Source organism: Thamnophis sirtalis, unplaced genomic scaffold (assembly GCF_051295495.1).
Source record: "Thamnophis sirtalis isolate CommonGarterSnake01/CBP01778 unplaced genomic scaffold, rThaSir2_p1.2 scaffold_10, whole genome shotgun sequence".
Classification (NCBI taxonomy): Eukaryota; Metazoa; Chordata; class Lepidosauria; order Squamata; family Natricidae; genus Thamnophis; species Thamnophis sirtalis.
This window is the reverse complement of record NW_028261390.1, coordinates 55,610,173-55,631,837: the sequence shown is the minus strand read 5'-3', so window position 1 is coordinate 55,631,837 and position 21,665 is coordinate 55,610,173. Positions and strand designations below refer to the sequence as shown.

Here is a 21,665-nt window from a genome sequence, read left to right as displayed (position 1 = left end):
TGTAGTGAGTTGTCAGAAATTATTCATAAGAAGCCTATTAAGAGCCAAGTTACTGAGAAATAAATTTATCCTTCTCATAACTACCATGAGAGTCAATTTGGTGTAGTGATTAAAGCATCAAGCTAGAAACTGTGAGACTATGACTTCTAGTTCTGCCTTAGGTACAAAGTTAGCCAGGGGACTGTGGGCTAGTCACTTTCTCTCAGTCTTAGGAAGGAGGCAATGGAAAATCACTTCTTAACAAAACCTTGCTAAAAAAACTGTAGCTACTTGTCCAGGTAATCTGAGAATCAAATATGATTGAACAAAAAAACCCTATCCCCATACCATTAGAATAAATTGATCTTTTTTGCTCATTATGATTAGTTATCCTCATCCCATATGTCCTATCATCCTTGCCTGGCTTCTTTAACACACACTATTTACCGGGTTTTTGTTTATGGTTTAAGCAATATTGTACTAAATATTAAAGGGCTGTGCACTTTGAATCTAACAAGTCTGAGAAAGATATCAGAAAAAATGCTCCCACTGACTCTTCTGCAGCTCCCTAAAGGTATCTGCCTTTTGGTTCATGTTTTTAAGTTATTTTTCCTCATTATGACCATCATTTTAATAGTTTTCTTAACAAAAAGGAAAGTCCATTTATTCTGTAGAGAAGTTACTAGAGAAGAATGACTACGAGTACAATTTGCCATATTAGTGGTTTCTTGCTAAGTGGTTTCTTGCTAAGCAGCTCTTCCTGCTAAGAGTCAGTGGAGTTTTCTCTTCTCCTGTTCAGGAGCCTGAACAACCACGCCTACAACACCATGTCACCACTGCCCAGAACCAGCATAGCATAGCAGCAGCTGCACAAGTGAGTGAATACAGTAAATATAAAGAAACAGTTAAGTAGAGGTAGTTGGTGTTTGAATACTAGTGTGTGGAAGCTACAAGAGTCTAATTGCCTACTTGAAGTTGCTTTACTTTCTTAGTTTTACAGTATTGTTGATAATGACAAAATCTACAATGTTGGCATGCAGAAAAGAAGCTTCAGTTTGCAAGATCCAATCTGGGGCGATCACTTCTTTGTATCAGAATGTGTGCTTTGGGCTATTCTATGTGTAGTATTTATATGGTGCCTGGTTGTGTGTGGCTATTTAGTTGTTAATAAGGGTGTTGTTGGCTGGCTACTAAGTTGTTGGATGTTGTTTCCTTGTGCTGCCAAGTTTTTGGCTTTTAAGTACCTGTTAAGCTGGTGGTAAATCAGTAGAGTTGACTGTGAAAAGGGGGCTGTTTCACAGACTTCAACCATTCTGTCTGTCAACAGAAGTGTTGATTTACATTTCATAAAATTTACTGATTGCTACCAGGAAGGTTCAGGATAATTGGATCCAGAATTTGTTAGCTATTCCAGCAAAATTCAGAGGGATTTTACAAGTAAGTAGGAACAGCAGGTGCACTTTGCCGGTTCCACCACAAAAGCGCGTAGGACAAAATCGCGCTCGACAAAAGCGCGCTGTGACGTCATCACAGCGCGACGAAAAAGATCGAAAAAATGTAAAAATAAAGCTAAAACCTTCCCCTAACCCCCCCAAACCTAACCCTAAACCTAACCCTAACCCTAACTCTTAACCTAACCCTAAACCTAACCCTAAACCTAACCGTTAAAGTAACGAAAAACGTAACGCTAACCCTTATCCTAACTAACGCTAACGCTAACGCTCTAAAGCTAACCCTAACCCTTACCCTTACCCTAACCCTAACCCTAACCCTAACCCTTACCTTTATGTGAATCGGCTTGCTTTAATTTAATTTTTATTAATTTTTATTTGAATTTTTCGATCTTTTTCGTCGCGCTGTGATGACGTCAAAGGCGCGATTTTGTCGATCGCGCTTTTGTCGTCCGCGCTTTTGACGGGTCACGCACTTTGCCTATCTCTCCTTTCTTCTGTGTGGCTTGTTCATAAGCCCCCATGTTGATGTCCATGGTTTCAAGCATTGTATATCAAAATAGCATACTATCTCTTGAATGATCTTCCCAACATCTTCCTTTGTCTAACTTCCTGCTAGCTGCCACTCCTATTACAATACCAACAATGTCCATGCATTTTTCCTGTTGTTCCCCCATTACCTTGAAAATATCTACCTATATACACAAACATGTTTTGGTCTGGCCACAAGCCGTTTGAAACTTTCTTATTATGCATTGGATAAAATGTTTTGTATCTCTCTCTTGATTTCTTTTGGTGTATGATTTGCAACTTGAGGATATATAAGATATAAAATCTGTTATGCTGAGTTACAAAAGAAAAGACCGAACAGAGCATTTATTGGCAACAGAAAATGTAGAGCGGACTCAATATGTTATGGAGAATTATATCTGATCAGCTATAGAAGGAAGAGATGCTCTTGGCTAGCAATAAGTACAGATATTAATGTAGTCTGATTTGCATTTCTGTGATACCATCAGGGTTTTAAAGGCCCAATAACCACACTTTTAGAATATTTGGGGAAGTGCTGTATTAATAGTTTAAATTTGGTTTCTTTTTTTCCTTTAATACATTACTTTTATTTTTAATCCATATGAATATAAGATACTTTAGATAGAAGGCAGTGCCAGGTGTGGGCCCTGGGAAGTCGGGAGGAGTAGGGATGGGGATTTTTGGGGGGTGGGTGGGTGGGTGTTAACATAGTCTCAATAAGAACAAGAATGCACTTATATACGGTTGTTCTTTTTCTTTTTTCTTTTCCTTTTTTTTCTCTCTTTTCTTTCTTTAAATTTTTTTTTCCTTGGTCTATTTTACTTTTTATCAAATTATAATAAATAACACTTGAATAAAGGAATACACCAAGGAGGGAGGTAGAGGGAAAGAGGAGGGAGGAGTAAGGAAGGAGTAAGGGGAATGTAAGGAGGGCGTGTTGGGAGTAAGGGGAGAAGGAAGGTTTGAGGGGAAAGGGAAGTAGGAGGGGAGTGTTAGAGGGAGGAAAGGAAAGTTGGAGGGGGTAGATGGGGTGTATGGAGGATGGAAGTGTTAGGTGGGGTTGTGAATGATGAGTTGTGTTTTCTTTTTTTTTTTATTTTTTTTATTTTCTTTTATTTTTTTTTCTTATAGTAAATACCCTGTATATAAGTGATTGTAAAATGGAATGTGAAAATGAATAAAATATATTTTTTTTAAAAAATAGTTTAAATTAAAATGTTTAATTTAAACTGATGTATTATAATATTTCTTTTTTTCTTATCCTTGTTTTGATTTTTAAAACAAGTGCACTAATACTTTTTTGAAGATTAGTTTGACACATATATTTCTCCTTCTCTGTAACTCTGGAGAATTAATTGGATGGCAAACTTATATTTTTTAAAAATCTGACATATTGCTAGATATAATTATCTATAATTATATGCTGCAACCATTGTAAATGCCAGCTGCCAAGCACTCACATTTTCATCACATGACCAAATTTTGTGAAGTCGTAAGTGTGATGAACGAAGTCACTTTCTTCAGTGCCATTGTAACTTTAAGTGGTCATTAAAGGAACTGTTGTAAATCAAAGACTATCTGTATTAAAAGAATGAAAATACTTGAAGAGCACCTGGAAGCTTCAACTGGTCCAGAATGCAGCTGCGCGGGTTATCATGGGGGCACCTAGGTGCTCCCATGTTACACCCCTTTTAGGCGGCCTGCACTGGTTGCCGGTTGTCTTCCGGGTGCGATTCAAGGTACTAATTATGACCTTTAAAGTGCTCCATGGCTTAGGTCCAGGATACCTGCGAGACCACCTACTGCCACCGGTAGCCTCCTACCGTCCAGTGCGATCCCACAGGGTTGGCCTCCTCAGGGTGCCGTCGGCCAGAGTGTCGGCTAGCGACCCCCAGGGGGAGAGCCTTCTCTGTGAGAGCGCCTTCCTCTGGAATGAGCTGCCCCCAGAGCTTTGTATAATCTCCGACCTCCGGTCCTTCCGATGCGCCCTAAATTGATCATTGTTAATTTTAATCGAATTTTTAAAAAAATGTTATTGTTAATCCTAATTGGGTTTGTTTGGGATATTATATTTAAATTTTTTAACTTTTGTAATATGTTTTTTTTTTATGTTGTACGCCACCCTGAGTCCTTGGGAGAAGGGTGGCATATAAATCCAATAAACCAAACCAAACCAAAATGCCTGATCCCTTCTTAGCATATAGCTTTTCAATGTATTCAGTCAAGACATTGTTTTAAGGAATACATGCATGTGTGTATGGGTGCACATGCATTTATACATATACATATATACATACACACATTTTTATCTCAATTTATTTGAACATTCTGAAGTCAAACTCCAAACTATCTCTTCTCTGAAAGGTGATGGGTGACCTAGCCAGACTATTAAATTATTAGGTTGCTGATCAGACTAATAGATATGCTCATGTATTAAAGTCAGACTAATAGATTACCATGATTGTTTCTTTAACTACACATGGAACATTTGTTATAAATCTAATTCTCTAAGGATATGTCTTTGTAAAAAATATTAATATCAATTGCAAATAAAGATAATAAAAATCAAACTATATATTTATAATTAGCACTAAATAGATATTTTTGTACTAGATATTTGTTTTGATGGAAGAAAGTGTTAGAAAAGATTAATGAATAAGAACAAAAATAGTCTCTGCATAGATCATCTTTTTAATTTGAAGCTGTAACAAAATCAGCAGGGCCTTACAACATTGTTAGAATTACATGAAAATGCTGAGTTTATTTCAACTGCAGTTTGTCCAACTTTACTAAAAAACAATAGAACTCTCACCAGATAAAGTTAAGAGATACGTGCACAGAAATAGGCATAAAAGTTTCTTTGTAATTTTGTAAAGGAAGCTAAAGTAATGTTGTACAAAATAAATGTCAAACAATTTAGCATTTATCTATGCATTATGCTAATAATTATCATAATCCACTTTTAACAGGAAAAGAAAGAGATGGATGAAAGTATGCACAAAAAACAAAAAAACCTCCAGGTTATTCTTGAGGATGAAACTCCCCCTCCGTGGAGTCCACCTGGCAAGGCTGTGCCCTCAAGAAGCTATTGAGAACGCCCAGTGCCATGAGGGAAGTTGAACTTTTTGCCATCACTTAATCATTATTGCATAACAACTGGTTTTTAACATGAATTGAATTGGCTCTTGCATTTTTTTTCTATGTGAATGGTGATTTGGATTGTCCGTATACACACACCACATTATAAATGAGTGCTTCTCTACACATAAAATTAATTGACAAAACTATTTGTGTGAATAGGCTCTCAACTTCTAACAATGCTCTCAACATTATTAAGTAGCTAGCTAACACAGTTGGACTCATTTAAAATTAATTTGTTTCTACATAAACAGTTGAATATTAAAATAAATATTTTTGAGATAGCCAACATATGGATACTTTGATGAAAATTAATGATGAGCACATTAAACCCACTTTAAAATGGGCTTTTTCCAACAACAATTGCCAAAATTGGTGTCATTGCATCCTACCTTTTTCAGAGGGAAAAGTTATAAAAACAGTAGTGCAATCGAGGCTGTATAATGCTTAGATTTTATTTCATGGTGATTCTGAGAAAAATTTGCTTTAAAGAGTGGCCAGTTGCTATTTTTGCATTGCTGCAGTGCTAGTGTATGTCTAAAATATCAAAATCAAAGAAGCCTCATAAATCTAGGAAAAAATAACAAAAATCTAGATATGTCTACAAATATGACATGGCATTACAACATTGCCATACCCACTGCACTGTTTATCCTCTTGAGAATTTCATTGGCAAATGAAATTTCTTCTTTGCTATTTGAGGACCAAGAAATGAATTTTGTACATTTTAATGGTTTTAAAAGCTTTTTTTTAGTATTTGTTGTAGATAAATAACAGATATTTTCTGATTTATTTCAGAATAAATTATAATAAATAATATATTTATGACCCCTGAATGTAACCACCAAATCATGATGAAAGAAATTTAAGAGGATTGACTTTAATTTTTGATTATAAAAAATGATACATATTATTTGCACTATAGTGGTATAGCTTCCACAGCTGGCATCAATGAAGCATGTTTAGCTTTCAGGATGAATGACCATGATCTAGGGCAGGGATGTCAAACTCGCATTGTCATGGTATTGTTTTGTGACATATTATGACTTTTTCCCCCTTCACTAAACTAGGTGTGGGCATGGCCGGCCGTGTGTGACCCATCTGGACCGCAGGCCGTGAGTTTGACACCCCTGATCTAGGATTTTCCCCCTCATACTTTACAAGCACTTGTGGCTGGCATCCTCAGAGGCAGAATTAACTGCTTTGTGGTATACCTTTGAATTGCTCATAGGCAGCTGAATCATAATGGTTTGTGAGAATAACTTCGAGGAACAGAAGAAAGAGCTAAGACAATGGTAAGATACGAGAAATCTAAATCCAAAGTAGAAATGTGACAAATGCCTCCTACTTGACCCTTCCTACATTTTTTTGTAAATAAATGTGGGAAGTAGGACTTAGATTTGCAAGATTCTGTTACTGTAATGCTATTATAAAAATAGTTTTAGTATCCATAACTTAGGTTTCCAAGTCTGGGCTACTTTGAATGACTGATATGAAGTGGGCAGATTGAGCTCTTGTATTTAAACCCAACAAGTTGAGTTCTGGCTAGTCCAAATTTATGGGAGTAATTTCATAGAAAAGTTGTTCCTGACTGGTTCCTCACCTAGATGGACCTCGGATTGGTTCATTTTGAAGAAATTCCAATAAAACCAGTTCCTGATTAGTCTGTCTGTTACTATTAATATCTCTACTCTAATTTGTAATTTTGGAATTGTGGTCAGTTGAAGCAAATACTGTTACCAGAGAGAGAGTAGAAGAAGAAAAAGTGGAGTGCATTGCCTGTAAACTGATCATTAGGGAGAGGGCTGTTTCAGGCACACTGTTAAGGGAACAATTTTTCCAAAGAGAGAGAGATACATGGCTCAGTTTTCATAGTGTTATAATGCATAGTCAGGGGTGGGTTCTGGCCAGCTTTACTGCCGGTTCGCTTGTCCGCGCACACACAGTTCAATTAAAATTGTTCTGCGCATGTGCAGAACTCAAAAACAAGATGGTGACAGAAGCGACTGGAGAACCGATCTGGTAGGCGTGGTAGGCCTGGGTCGCTGCCGGTTCCAGCGACCCAGGCCGCCATAACACTATTGGTTCAGCTGAACTGGGCCAAACCGGTAGGAACCCACCACTGTGCATAGTGCAATAATCCTTTTGTTCACAGGGCTAATGTCTTCAGGTTAGGAATTTGCAAATTTGCCTGTGTAAAAATCCTGGAAATTGGACTCCCACACATTTGGAGGACTCCATGTTGGAGAAAGGAGCTGAAGAGTATTCTTGATGAAACGTAAATTGTGCAGAAACTACCATTAAGTTGATGCTGAAACAAAGGAGAATAGCCATCTCTAAGAAGAAAAAGGGACCACTAAAAAAAAATTAGCATTTCACGTGTTAACATTTTGGAATATTTCCAGTCACAACAGAGACAAGCATTTCAGAAGCCTGCTTTGTTATGCTAAACTTTGCAATATTTAAAATTTCTTTTCAAACACTGGCAGACAATGGTACGTTGTTTTTGTAATACTCTAAATAATTTAAAAGGTAAAGGTCCCCTTGCACATATGTGCTAGTCATTCCACAACTCTAGGGGGCGGTGCTCACCTCCGTTTCATATCCAGCGCTGTCCGAAGACGTCTTCGTGATCATGTGGCGAGCATGACTAAATGCAAAGATACACGGAACGCTGTTACCTTCCCACCAAAGGTGGTTCCTATTTTTTGTACTTGCATTTTTACATGCTTTCAAACTACTAAGTTGGCAGAAGCTGGGACAAGTAACGGGAGCTCACTCTGTTACGTGGCACTATGGATTTGAGCCGCTGAACTGCTGATCTTTCTGATTGATAAGCTCAAAGTCTTAGCCACCGAGCCACCGCGTCCCTAAATAATTTAATTCTCTCTAAAATTGCCTATTTCAGGGGTACTATGCAAAAACATTTGTAGTATCCTTCACAGCATCAAAGTAAAAATTCTTCAATATACTTTCATCATAATTCTTTTGACAACATATAATAATAAATTACTATGATTTCTAATCCTTTTTTCTCCCTTTTTATTTTTATTTTCAGTTTTTTCAACTTTTAAAAATAATTGTAGAATAAAAGGGCAATTGCTTGGAGAAACGTTTGTAGCTTTCTACACTTTTTAATTCTGTTGGTTATATAGATTTTTTTGTATCATCTTTAAAATAGTAGCAGAGACTTCCTTACAAGAGGAATATGCTGCACATTAAGCTTGCTACTTACAATTCATCTTCACCTCCTCCATTGCATTTTCATAGTTTTTGAGAGACATTAAACTTGGAATTGTTTGTACATATCTGTAGACTGATTGCCCAACTACTAACTCAAAAAAAAAATTAGCTAGGAGAAAGATTAATTTAGTAAAAATAAAGACAATTTTCTGACTTGGAAAGCAATTAAGAGGGAAAAATCAAAATCATAGGCACATTATTCCATAAACAAACGTCTATACCCCACCTAGAAAAAATTTACATTGATTTAAATTTGAACCCAGTGAAATTAAACAAGTTGGTTTTATCCAAAATAGTTATCTAGTAAGATTTTATATGCTTTTTATACCAATGGTTATATCGTTATGTATAACCATATATAATTGTCAGCTTTAAAGAAAACAATCTATATCCAAAAAGTAAGAAAGAATTACAGCTATTGCTGTTACCTGTCTAGCTATTGTTTATGCTGTTGTTAATGTGCAAGTATATCGAAAAGTAATTCTGGGAGCTTCTCTTCAAAAATGCAGTGCTCCATCCAAATGGCTTGTTACCTTAAAGAGATGAGAGAATGTCAGCTGGTTAGATATAAAAAGAGATAGGATCGGTTATGATTCCAATAGCCCTTTAAAGAGTCTACATGCCATTTTCCATTATTTAGACATGATTCCTAATATTAAGTCAACTTAAAGAAATTTTTGAAGGGCTTCAGTCTTTTTATCTTTTTCTTCATTCTTCATTCTTTACTCATTGATCTGGACTGCCAACTGTAAGAATTTGTATAGAATCTCTTGCTGGGGCAAGATGTTGGACTAGATTACTTACAAGATCCCTTCCAACTCTGTTATTTTGTTAAATCTATTGCTTCTCTCCTACAGCAATAAGCTTTAGTTTTTCATAGTAACTTTATCATCTTTTGGAGTTGGACTTAAAAAGTTTGACACAAAAGGGGCAACTTTTCGCATTGATATTTGTTAAATTTGTTTGCTACCCATCTCGCTACAACGTGATTGGATGGTTTAGGAGACTTTGGGAGCTTATAGCCATGTTTACATATATCATAGCAAAGTCTAAAGCTGTTTTGTTTTTTAGCTTTACATTTAGATCACTTGTTCTGATTTAAAAGGCACATTTATTGTAGAAATTGCATTATTCAGGCATAAGAAAAAAAATAGCAAAACTATGCAGTGTGCAACACCAATTTACAATACCCAGGAGATAATAATTATTTTTAAAAATGAAAAAAATGCTGCAGTTTACTTTTTTATTACAAGAACACTTTAGACAATTACTTCTGAAATTATTTTAATTGGACCATGAATGACTTTTTTTGTGTTCTTGTGTTATATTTGATTTATTTCAACAAAATATTATTTTTCTTTTAGATGTTTTAAATGTATTTACTGTTTGTAGTATTTCAACCTTAAAATATTCATATGTAATAAACTTTATTTTTTGATAAGTACTCTGTTTTTTATTACAGAGAATGTTAATTGAGATATTATAACTGATATCACAAGTGTGAATTTACAAGATTCTTACACTTATTAATAGACAGTCTTGGTGAACAATTGTCCATTGATCTACAAAGAAAAGCAATTTAGCAATTAGTCAAGAAAAGGAATGATTAGGAGTGTTTCAGAAAGTCAGTGATAACTATATATGTTAAAGTCCACAAAATTAAAATACATTTTCAGATATACTTTCAAGTTTTGTTATTGTTAAAAAATAATACTTATTATAATGTAGCAGTGGTTGTATGCTTAACATATTAAATTAAAACAGTATAAAGTAATGGAATACTCCTGGAAAGTAAAATTTTAAGATGTCGGCAGTCAAGCCTAAACCTTTCAGAGAATAGGAACTAGAAATTTGCCTTTTATTACATCCATGAGAACATTAAACTATTTTAGCTTCATATATGCCACATTACAGGTACATATTATAGCCATAGATTAAAAAATGCTAAAAATCTGTTTCCCTGAAAATAAGACCCAACCTGGTATGATTTTTCAGGATGCTTGTAATATAAGCCCTACCCCCCAAATAAGCTCCAGTTAAGATCTTCAACCAGACTGATGCATTTAGTACCACATTTTCCCAAAAATAAGACCTAAAGCATCTTTTGGGACAAAAATTAATATAAGACCCCTGTCTTATTTTTGGGGAAACATGGGATTAGTTTTAAAGATCATAGGTTCGTACTTAACTGGATACAGCTGTGTGAAAATCCTGCATGCTTTCAGTTTTAAGCTGTATTTACACGTTTAATCAATTTTTCACTCATAGAAAGCACGCAAAATTAGTACTTTGATGAAAATTTCTGCAGTCGGATTGAGATGCATAATTTTTATTAATATAACAAAAGTCTTTTAAAGGTTTGGAGTTTATGTGCTAAAACAAACACAACTTGAATTTTTGAGAATGTTAGGATCGAAAGTAGCAATCAGCAGTGAGCTTTGACTGACCAATCAAAATTCACAGAGGCTAAATCTATGAGCCAATCAATGTTGTCATACTCTCTGACTATAAATAGGCATGAAAAGCATCGAGAAATTTAATTTAGCTCTGGCTGCGGGCAAGGATGAAGGCCTTTGCTTTCACCAGCAGCGGCATCGCATCATTGTGCTTCATGAAGAGAGTTACTCCTGTACAGAAATAGCCAAGAGTGTGAAATGCCATTGCACCACAGTGAGCAGAGTGGTTGAAAAATAGCAAATAACTGGTTCAGTTGATGACAGACTCTGCTCTGAAAGACCAAGAAAGTCGACAAAACAGCAAGATCGGGCTCTGCAATGCATTTTGATGGCTGAGAGGAAACTCACCTCACCTCAGATTACAAGAATTTGAGATGAAATATGTGATGTAAAAGTGTGCAGAGCACAGTGTGTCACAGACTGCTTGCCAGAGAGCTCAAAGGCTGCAGCGCTCGAAGCAAACCTTTGCTCACAGACGCTCACTGCTCTCGACGTGCGTGGACCAAGAAGTATGCCAAATGGACCAATGAACAGTGGGCCAAGATCATCTTCAGTGACGAGAGCAATTTCTATTTGATTGTGAATCAGTGCAATACGTATGTCAGATTTCCAGCTGAAGAATTTAGGCCGTACTGCCTGAATCGATCTGTGAAGCATCCATTGCATGATCTGGGGCTATATCACTGCTTCTGGTATTGGTCAGATACAAATCGTGCAGGGAATCATGAATTCCAAGCAGTATGTTGATGTCCTGGAAAAGACCATGCTTCCTTCAGCTCAGCAATTTGTAGGGAAGGACTTTTACTTCCAGGATGACAACACTCCTTGTCACCGAGCCAAGTCCATCCAGCAGTGAATGAAGAAGCATGGTGTTCGACTCCTGGATTGGCCATCTCAGAGCCCGGATTTGAACCCAATTGGGAACTTATTGGCCAAGATTGGCTATGAAATAAGCAAGAAGCATCCGGAGACCAAGCAGGAGCTGATTGAATCCATTATTGCAGCCTGGCATCACATTGTCATCAAAGATCACGTGCAAAGGCTTATACAGTCTATGCCGAAGCGATGCCGCCTGGTGATAAGCAATAAGGGCTCGCCAATTTCATATTAGTAACCATGTTTGGTTTCCTAAATGGTCCTTTCTAGAGCCACAAACAATAAAAATGTTAGTAAAACACTAGCATCGGCCTTAGTAATTGGAACACGTATGCCACTGGGTATGCATCAGTTAATCTGTTTTCATAGTCATTGTAAGCATGCGTTGTAAGCATGGAAGAAAATTAACAATCCCCATCCAGACAGCACCAAATTCCAAAAAGCTTATGCTTTTCACTTAAAAACCACCAGTATTTATTTAATTCTAACAATATTTGCATAGCAGTTAGCATAAAATATCATAAAATCAATGGCCTATCCCAAAAATGTCGTAAACCGTAAAGTGTGCAGGACTTTTTCACACAGCTGGTAAGCAATCCTTAATGTAGATCCATATTGATTTCAGAAATACTATCTCAAGTTGTTTCTTGAACAATTGGAAAATGTCCTTCCATTTCATATAGTAATTGACTCCATTATTAGTTAAATTTATCTACATCTCTGTCCCCACCTGAGAGCTATAGGTTGTCCAAGGTGGCATTAGATAGGGTTAGTGTATTTTCAGTAGTTTCATATCTTTTTTCTGAATCTAAAATGAGTGCATCAAGTGTACTGCAGTACAATTATATTTTGGACTCAATTTTATATACTATATTCCTGATTACAGTAGTCTAATTTACAATAATCTCTAGTCAACATTGTATTTAAATCATACAATGCATTATGTATGTCTTATAGCCGTCATGGCGAACCTGTGGCATGCAGAGCCCTCTCTGTAGGCACTCCAGCCGTTGCCCCAGCCTACTTCCATCGTGCATGATTGTGCACCTCCTAATGGCCAGCTGGTTTCAGTTCTCTGCTGGGCATGCCCAGGGGATGGGGCATGTGCTGGGGGCACTCGTATTGCGTTTTGGGGGTTCCCGTGCATGGCACATGCACACCGCACTGTTTTGGGCCTGGAAAGGCTCCTACACCAACATGGAAGCCAAAAATGGACCAGGGGGTGTGCAGGGGACATGCGTGAATACAAAGGGGCATACGCACAAGGAGCAGGGTGCATGCACAGGGGCGCATGCACAGGGGCAATTGTATTGCATCTTGGGGTTTCAATGGGCACCATGGCAAAAAGGATAGCCATCACTGCACTAGATAGAACCCAAGGGGGAGATCAGTGTGTCTCAGTTGAAAGATGTGTGGACTAATTCTCAGAATTCTCCAGGCAGCCATCAAGGAGTTTTCACAGAAGGTTGTGAATAATAATAGAGTTAAGAATCTGTGTGAGTTCCGGATCCAGATGGACAGGTAGGCATTAGATAATCAACACAGACACCACAGTAGTAGACAAATTAATAGACAAAGACCAGAAGAGCTCGGGAGGCCAGGCGAGCAGGTGGGTGAGGCGAGGCATCCCTTGACGTGACATCAAGTTGGCCACACCCACCCAGTCACACGAATACCCAGCCATGCCTCTCAGCTGGTCATTAGGGCAGAGAACTGGTTGTTAAATTATTTGAATCCCACCACTGGTTGGAAGAGAGCTTTGAAGGTCTTTTAGTACAACTTCCTGCTCAAGTAGGAACACCTATACCAGTGATAGCTAACCCTTTTGTCCTCACATGCCAAAATTGTGTGTGCAAGACTATTGTTTTCCTAGTTGCAATAGGGCGCGCATGTACCCACACCCACAATGCAATGAGCCATGTTCCCCTGTACATGCGGAAAAAAACCCTCCCACAGCAGGAGGAGGCATTTTTGCCCACCCCAGGCTCTAGAGGCTTTCCTCAAACTTCCGGGAAGGCGTAAACCGCCTCCCCTGGGCTCCGGAGGCCCTCCAGATGCCAGAAACAGGCCCGTTTCTGGACTTTTGGTAGTCCTGTTTTTTGCCCTTCCCAAGCTCTGGAGGCTTTCCTGAAGCTTCTGAGGGCGAAAACGGCCTCCCCTGGGCTCCAGAGGCTCTCCCTGAAGTCTCCTGGCACCAAAAATGGGGCACACACCCCTGCTCCCTGTGCACACGTTTCCCGCATGTGCAACAGACTTGAAAATCATCTGGTGGGAGGCGCACATGCATGCGTGGTAGAGCTGAGCTGTGCGATGGCTTGCGTGCCCGCAGAGAGGGATACGTGTGCCACCTGTGGTACGCATGGCATAGGTTCACCATCACAGATCTAGTGTGTTAAATCCCTGCTTCTATGGATCTGGTGCGTGGGCCTGTTCTTGTGCTGCTATAATCAGTGATCACTGCTGCCTTTCACACAGACACATGCACACACACACAAAAAAAAACACTCAGTGCTTTGGGGTTGTGTTTGTGTGTATTAATTTTACCATTGTCCACCGAATACATGGACACATATTTCCCCTAGGGACAAATTCTAGAAGGGCAACTATGTTACCCTGCTATTGCAACTAGGAGAACAATAGTCTTGCAATACATTAAAGACAAAGCAGCTAACTCATTGTATTCTGCTGCTTCTGGAGAACCACAAGCACAATTAGCATTTCCTGTGGATTCATTAGAAAACAGGTGGATTGGTAGCACTATAGCAATAGCAATAGCAGTTAGACTTATATACCGCTTCATAGGGCTTTCAGCCCTCTCTAAGCGGTTTACAGAGTCAGCATATCACCCCCAGTCTGGGTCCTCATTTCACTCACCTCGGAAAGATGGAAGACGGAGTCAACCTTGAGCCGGTGAGATTAGAACCGCCGAACTGCAGATAACAGTCAGCTGAAGTGGCCTGCAGTACTGCACCCTAACCACTGCGCCACCTCGGCTCTATCTATTACTAGCTACCAAGAGTAATATTTCACAAATCTGATGAACTGGTGCTAATTCATAATAGTTTATGCTGGAAGAAATCTGCTGCAAGAATTACTTTTTTCATCTCTTGATCCTTTTTCCTTTAGGTAAGCTGGATTTGCAAGACCCCTGAGGACAAGGAAATCAACCATTTACTTTAAAGTCTCATGCGTAGCCACAGCTATTTATGATGACCTAGTTATTTAGCGATGTAGAAAGGTGCACTGCAGCAGACACGCTTTCCAGTTGTTAGCGCACGCAGGCATGCACGCACACATAGACCCCAGAGCAATGACAGAAGCAATCTAAAAAGTATGCCTCCGAGAATGCCAATTCATCCTAAATAAATAGGGTCTTTGTTTGCTTCTCTGGCTATCAAAAAAGATACTGTCTTGAATGCCTTCATTCTTTAATATTCTGCTTCTTTCCTTGTTAAATATTCAAGGACATGCTGATCATGTCAGTCTGAGAAATAAAATGTATTGCTGATTACTGAACTATGAACTTTGTGCTTTCATAATATTCAAAAGCCAATAACTGATCCATTCATGAAAATAGCGTTTAGCTCACATAGCTCCACTCCACACATGCTAATTCTTGAACCCTTTGAAGAGAAGATATGTTGAATGTTGAATGTTTATTCAATTTGTATGCTGCCCTATTCCCGAGAGACTCAGGGCGGCTAACAAGCAGAGGGGAAGGGGAATACAGATAGGAAAACAAAAACAGACAAATTAAAACACAGCAACAGTCTTAACAGTTCAAGTGGGGCTGGGAACTCATCAGCCCCAGGCCTGCCGGAACAACCAGGTCTTAGTTGCTTTGCGGAAAGCCGGAAGGGTGGTGAGGGTCCGGATCGCCACGGGGAGATCGTTCCAGAGGGCCAGAGCAGCCACAGAGAAAGCCCTCCCCCGGGGAGTTGCCAGACAGCACTGGCTAGCAGATGCAATTCGGAGGAGGCCCAATGTGTGGAATCTAATTGGTCGTAGGGAGGTAATTGGCAGGAGGCGGTCTCTCAAGTACCCAGGTCCAATACCATGAAGGGCTTTAAAAGTAACGACTAGCACCTTAAAGCATGTCCGGAGTCCAATAAGCAGCCAGTGCAGCTCGCAGAGGATAGGTGTAACGTGGGTGTACCGAGGTGCACCCACAATCGCTCGCGCGGCTGCATTCTGGACAAGCTGGAGTCTCCGAATACTCTTCAAGGGCAGCCCCATGTTACAGTAGTCCAGTCTTGAGGTCACAAGGGCGTGAGTGACTGTTCGGAGGGCCTCCCGGTTCAGGTAGGGTCGCAATTGGTGCACCAGGCGAACCTGGGCAAATGCCCCCCTGGTCACAGCCGACAGATGTTGTTCTAAAGTCAGCTGCGGATCCAGGAGGACTCCCAAATTACGAACCCTGTCTGAGGGGCGTATAATTTCACCCCCCAGCCTGAGAGCTGGAGTACATGGCCAATCTTTGGGAGGGAATAATAATAGCCACTCGGTCTTGTCGGGATTGAGTGCAAGCTTGTTCATTCCCATCCAGACCCTAACAGCTTCCAGGCACTGACACATCACGTCAACCACTTCACTGAGTTGGCACGGGGCAGACAGATACAGCTGCATATCGTCTGCATATTGGTAGTATTTTATCTGGTGCCGACGTATGATCTCACCCAGCGGCTTCATGTAGATATTAGGAGGGGGGACAGGATCGAACCCTGCGGCACTCCATAGTTAAGGGGCCTAGGGGTCGATCTCTGCCCTCCGACCAGCACCGACTGCAACCTGTCCGAGAGATAGGAGGAGAACCACCGAAGAACTGTGCCTCCCACACCCACCTCCCACAACCGCCGCAGAAGGATACCATGGTCGATGGTATCGAAAGGCGCTGAAAGGTCAAGGAGCACTAGGATAGAGGCATGACCCCTATCCCTGGCTCTCCAGAGATCATCGATCAGCGCGACCAAAACAGTCTCTGTGCTGTAGCCAAGCCTGAAACCAGACTGAAAGGAATCCAGATAATCCAGTAATATCAACTGGAGCACTTGTAGAGCAATTGAAATGGCTGAATGGTCACTCAAATAAAGGTAAAAGGTTCAAAGAGAATAAATTGCATGCAATTACTTTGCAGGGATTTATTGTTCACACTAAAGTTAAGAGGTATTTTCTTTTCCAAATGGGCTAAATTGGTTTATAATGAGCTTAAAGTAACGAGTATGGATTATAAGTATATCTCACAGTGAGGGTGTAATTTTTGTTTGCTCTCACATTAAAAGATGGAGATTTTCTGAAGGAGAGAAGTCTCTGAGACGCTGGAACCTTAGATTGTACATCAAGGAACACAACATTTATTTTCCCCACTTAAACTCCTAAAAGCTGGAAAAGACTTTCAGTATAAGTTCTATCAGATCTTGATATATGTGTCTATTTACCATTATATAAATAGAAGACAGGGGAAAATCCTACAGCCCAAAGACTTCAGATCAGCAGTTGGGGCTTCTGCACATTTCTCCCATTAGAATAAATGTATGGAATTCATACAATCGGAAATTGATGGTCCCAGAATCTCAACAGTCCTCTCATTTAACCAGTTCTGCTAATAGCATCCTACCTGGACCCCACCAGGTGGTTGGCATTTTTGAGATGTTAACAACAGACAAAGGAATGGAAGGAGGATGAAGCCAGAGGAAGGCTCCCTCGAGATCCTGGCGACAGCCCAAGCCAAAGTTAGGATACAAGCAGCTGGCGCATGCCCCAAGCAGAGGGCCAAGAAGCCAGAGTAACAACCCACACTAAAAGGGTAAAGAGCGACAGAAAGACCCCATTCAGGCCCCAAGGGCCAGTGGGTGAGTCACGTGGGAAAGACGGCAGAAGCAGAGGACTATCCCGAATCAATGGAAGGCTAGGTGAGCAGCTGAGTGGGATCACCCAATTGAGTGGAAGTTCCCAGCTGCAGCTCACAGTCTGTAAATGGAGCAGCTAGGGGAGTTCAACGGGCTGGAGGTCTAGGGAGCCACCTCAGTAAGGGCAGTGATCATGGGAGTCAGGATGTGGGCCATGAAACTGTTGCCTATCCCATGTCCTCTCCTCCTGCAGCCAATGGTGCCAACCCACCTGGGACTGTGAGAGCCCCTCCATCAAAGGACAGCATCTCCCAAACCAACCGCCCCATTGGGAGGCAAGCACTGGTACACATTCCTAGCAGCAGCGTGTATTCCCATTCAGGCACCCCTAGTTGCAGTGAGGCTGCTGCCTGGATACATCCTAATGCAAGAGGACCAACTGCCGCCTGCTCTAGAAATCTCGTTTGATGGGTGACCTGACAACTTGGTTTACTTCCTGACCCTAGTTTGGAACTACATGGAGCACCATGGAGTGATGTACCCGGACAAGCATGCCTGGGTCAATGATATTACATCAAACCTGGTGATTTGGTTGAGTTTGAGGATTTGATTCAATGTATTATTTGGAATATTCAGCTATGCAAACTCTGCAGTCTTCAAAGGAGTATTATTTATTAATAATTTAAAAAAATTCCTGCCATAAATAATTTCTTGAAGGTGATGCATGGTTAATGATTCACTTGTCCATGTTGAATCTAAATTGTAATGACATTCCTACTCCATAGAAGTACTTGCCCCATGATAATTTTTTGATTATCCATAGGATGTATGATTTTCAATTTAAGAATTCAGTGATGAAGTATCTATTTCTTTTTCTGAAAATGTTTTCCTCCACTTCTTAGATCCCACTAGTTGGCAGCATTCATCTGGAGCAAGCCCACTCTATCCAACAGGGTGGACCAGGCAAATATCCATAAGAGGGAGTTCAGCAAACAACGTATGGATAAAAATGCCAAATCCAGTCTAAACATTGTGCTGACTGTCTGACTAACCATAATCTCCCATAGTATTGGGAGTTCCTGGACATCTGGTAACATGTGAGCTGCAGAACTTAGGACTCTTGACCAAGCAACCAGAGCCAGCAGCTGCAGGACTATTGGAAGAAAACTTGCTTCTTGTAAATATACGAAGACTGAAAACATAGAAAAATGATTTCCTTTTATAAATCAAGTCCAATAAGATGTTTGAAAAAAATGTTCCTGTTCTGAAAAAAACATTTAGATTCAGAAATAACAGAACATAACAGCAGATAGACATTGATTTCTAATATGAAACAAAAGTGTTGATAAAAATAGAAGAACTGCAAAGATCTACTCAGAGCAAAGAAATCAAAGTCTTGCAAGAAATAGCTGAGAGATTAGAAACAAACCAGGGGTAACCACCTGAAGATTTTAAATGCAAAATTACCAAACAAGAAAAGTTTTAACAGTGCCAAAATTGAAAACAATAGTTTGTGTAAAGGAGGCAAGAGAGGGTTAAAAGAAGCTAATTGGTGAGCATCCAGGTGAAGATAAACTACATGGCTTTGGTTGGAACACTAAGATGGTCTTTATCCACTCATTGCTAAGCAGCTTAACAAGATACTGCAAGGAGGTAAAATTGAATTAAAACTCTGAAATTTGTGAAAGATCAATGGCATAATAGAAGACACAGCTGCTGGTCAATGGTGACAAATGGGAGAGCTTTTCAAGAGAAAAACTTTATCAAGAGAGAAATATTTCAAGGAGACACATTATCACCACTACTTGCATTGATTCCTCTGTCAACAGTATTGAACAAGTCAGTCCATGGCAATCAAACATCAAAATTACCAGCTAAACTACCTGACCTCCTTTACATGGACAATCTGAATCTTTATGGAAAAAAACTCTCTCTGAAATGGAATCCAGCTCAACATTGTCTGAATATACAGCAAAGATATTGCAGAGGAACTTGATAAGACAAATGAACCAGCTACACCCGTGATGGTGAACCTACGGCACGTGTGCCACAAGTGACACACGGGGCCATTTGTTAGGGCACACGAGGCGTTGCCTTATCAGCTGACTTCAGCCTTCTTTTAAGGCCATTTTTTGCCCTCCGGAGGCTTCCTTGAACCCTCCAGAGTGCCCTATGGGCAAACCTAAAGTTTAGAAATGGACTTCCGGTTTGCTTGTAGGGCCAGTTTTTGTGCTCCGTAGCCTTCAGGAAGCTTTCCCGAAAGCTCCATAGAACAAAAAGCGGCCCTACGAGCAAACCGGGACTTCCGGTTTAGCGGTAGGGCTGTTTTTCACCCTCCGGAGCTTTCAGGGAAGCCTCCAGAAGGTAAAAAAACAGCCCTATGGACAAATCGGAAGTCACCGTTCTCGAACCTCCAGGTTGACCATCCTCCGGAGGCTTCAGGGAGGTTCCTGAAGCCTCCAGAGGGGTGGGGGAGGCTGTTTTCACCCTCCCCAGGCTCCTAGAAAGCCTCTGGAGCCTGGGGAGGGTGGAAAAAGTGTGCCAAAAGTGGGGTGGGGTGATCACGCATGAATCCATGGGCGGGGGGTCACACGCATAGCATTATGAGTGTGGCACGCCCATGCACAATCCCCTTGCGCTTCCCCCGCTTTTGGCATGTGATCCAAAAAAGGCGAGCCATCACTGACCTATATAATCAAGAAGGGGAAATAGTGAAAACTGAAGGAATCAAGATGTTCTATGGAAATATCAAAAGGCTGGATGGGACAGTGATTACAAATATCTGGGCATCCTTCTGGCTAACAGCATCAAGTACACTGAGTTCAAGAAAAAGGTTAGAAATGAATACATCAGAAGAGTGAAAAAAAATTTTTAAAGTCCAAATTCAGAGATGGAAATACTATCAAGGAAATTAACACTTGGGCAATTTCAGATATATCTATGCAGCTGGAATAATGGACTGGATGCAAGCTGAAGTAGTTTTGGGTGGGAAAACTAGAAAAATAATGGCAATGAATCATACCCCTCATCCACACAATTACACTGACAAACTTTACCAAGGCGCATTGAAAGGATGATCTGAAGGATAGTGAAGAACTGAAGCAACAATTAGTCCTCAATGTATGATTCTAATTGTTAGGAATTATGGTAATAAATTGTGGTGATTATTAAGTGGGTCACAACATAATTGCAGCAGATTCTGTAACCTTTTTTATTGCAGTCAATTGAATACCAGTCATTAAGCAAACTTAAATTTCCCCCCAATGGTGTTTTTTTTGCCAGAAACCAGAAGTAAATACTGGAAACCACCAAATAAATATATACTTTGAAGAAATTTTCAGACCATTTAAAATAATCTGTATCTAAATTCTTATCTAGATAGTGAATTTAAATACCATATAAATGGAATCTAAGAAATTTGAATATTGTTATAGCTTAAATGTTTCTTTGGTAAATAAGACAGAATTATGCAGATACCTTTCAAACTTACCATATAGGAAGGGAGAAAAATCATGATATAATGTATAAAAAATAATGTTTACAATACTCCCAATTGCTATTACAGTATTTAGACTATTTAAAGGTCATGGAACAATATTTTTTTCTTAGATAAAATGAAAGAAAAGTTGAATACCAATGTAATCAGATGAAAATAATGAGGCACTCATTAGGTCCTGCTTTGGAGTCAATGGGTACCTACATTAGAAGTTGTAATATGACCTCTAAAAGATGCAAAGTTTCTTTTTTTGCAATACAATATATGAAACTTTTTCAACAAAAATGTTTCCTCTGATGTCTTCTGCTCGCATATAGCAGTTATTTTAAATTCATAAATGAAATTTTAACAAATTCAAATCAATTTGGTGAGTTCTCTTATGAAAGAATATTGTTTATCTCTTTTGCCTGATTCCTGTATTAATTAGATCTAATGGAACAGGGATTCAACTTCCTCTGCAGTATAAACGAAGCATTATATACTGTGGCTTGCAAAATGAATTTTATTATAATTCTACAATTTTATTACAGTTCTATCTTTGTTATAAAGAAGAGCTTTGCTACTCAAAGGTCAGAGGCAGAACCACTTTTGACCAACTAGCATATCAACTAATACAGACACAAAACTTTGTCTCTACAAAAACTTCTAA

General features: G+C 39.6%; 1 protein-coding gene across 1 annotated transcript in view; it reads left to right on the top strand.

Annotated features, from left to right (window-relative positions):
- Positions 1-9,783, top strand: part of MAP9 (microtubule associated protein 9) — a 52,320-nt gene extending 42,537 nt beyond the window's left edge. The window contains exon 14 of the mRNA XM_087724648.1: positions 4,931-9,783. Coding sequence (XP_087580774.1) covers positions 4,931-5,053 — 123 coding nt within the window. The 3' untranslated portion in view covers positions 5,054-9,783. The remainder of the gene's footprint in view (positions 1-4,930) is intronic.
- Positions 9,784-21,665: the final 11,882 nt, after the last annotated feature.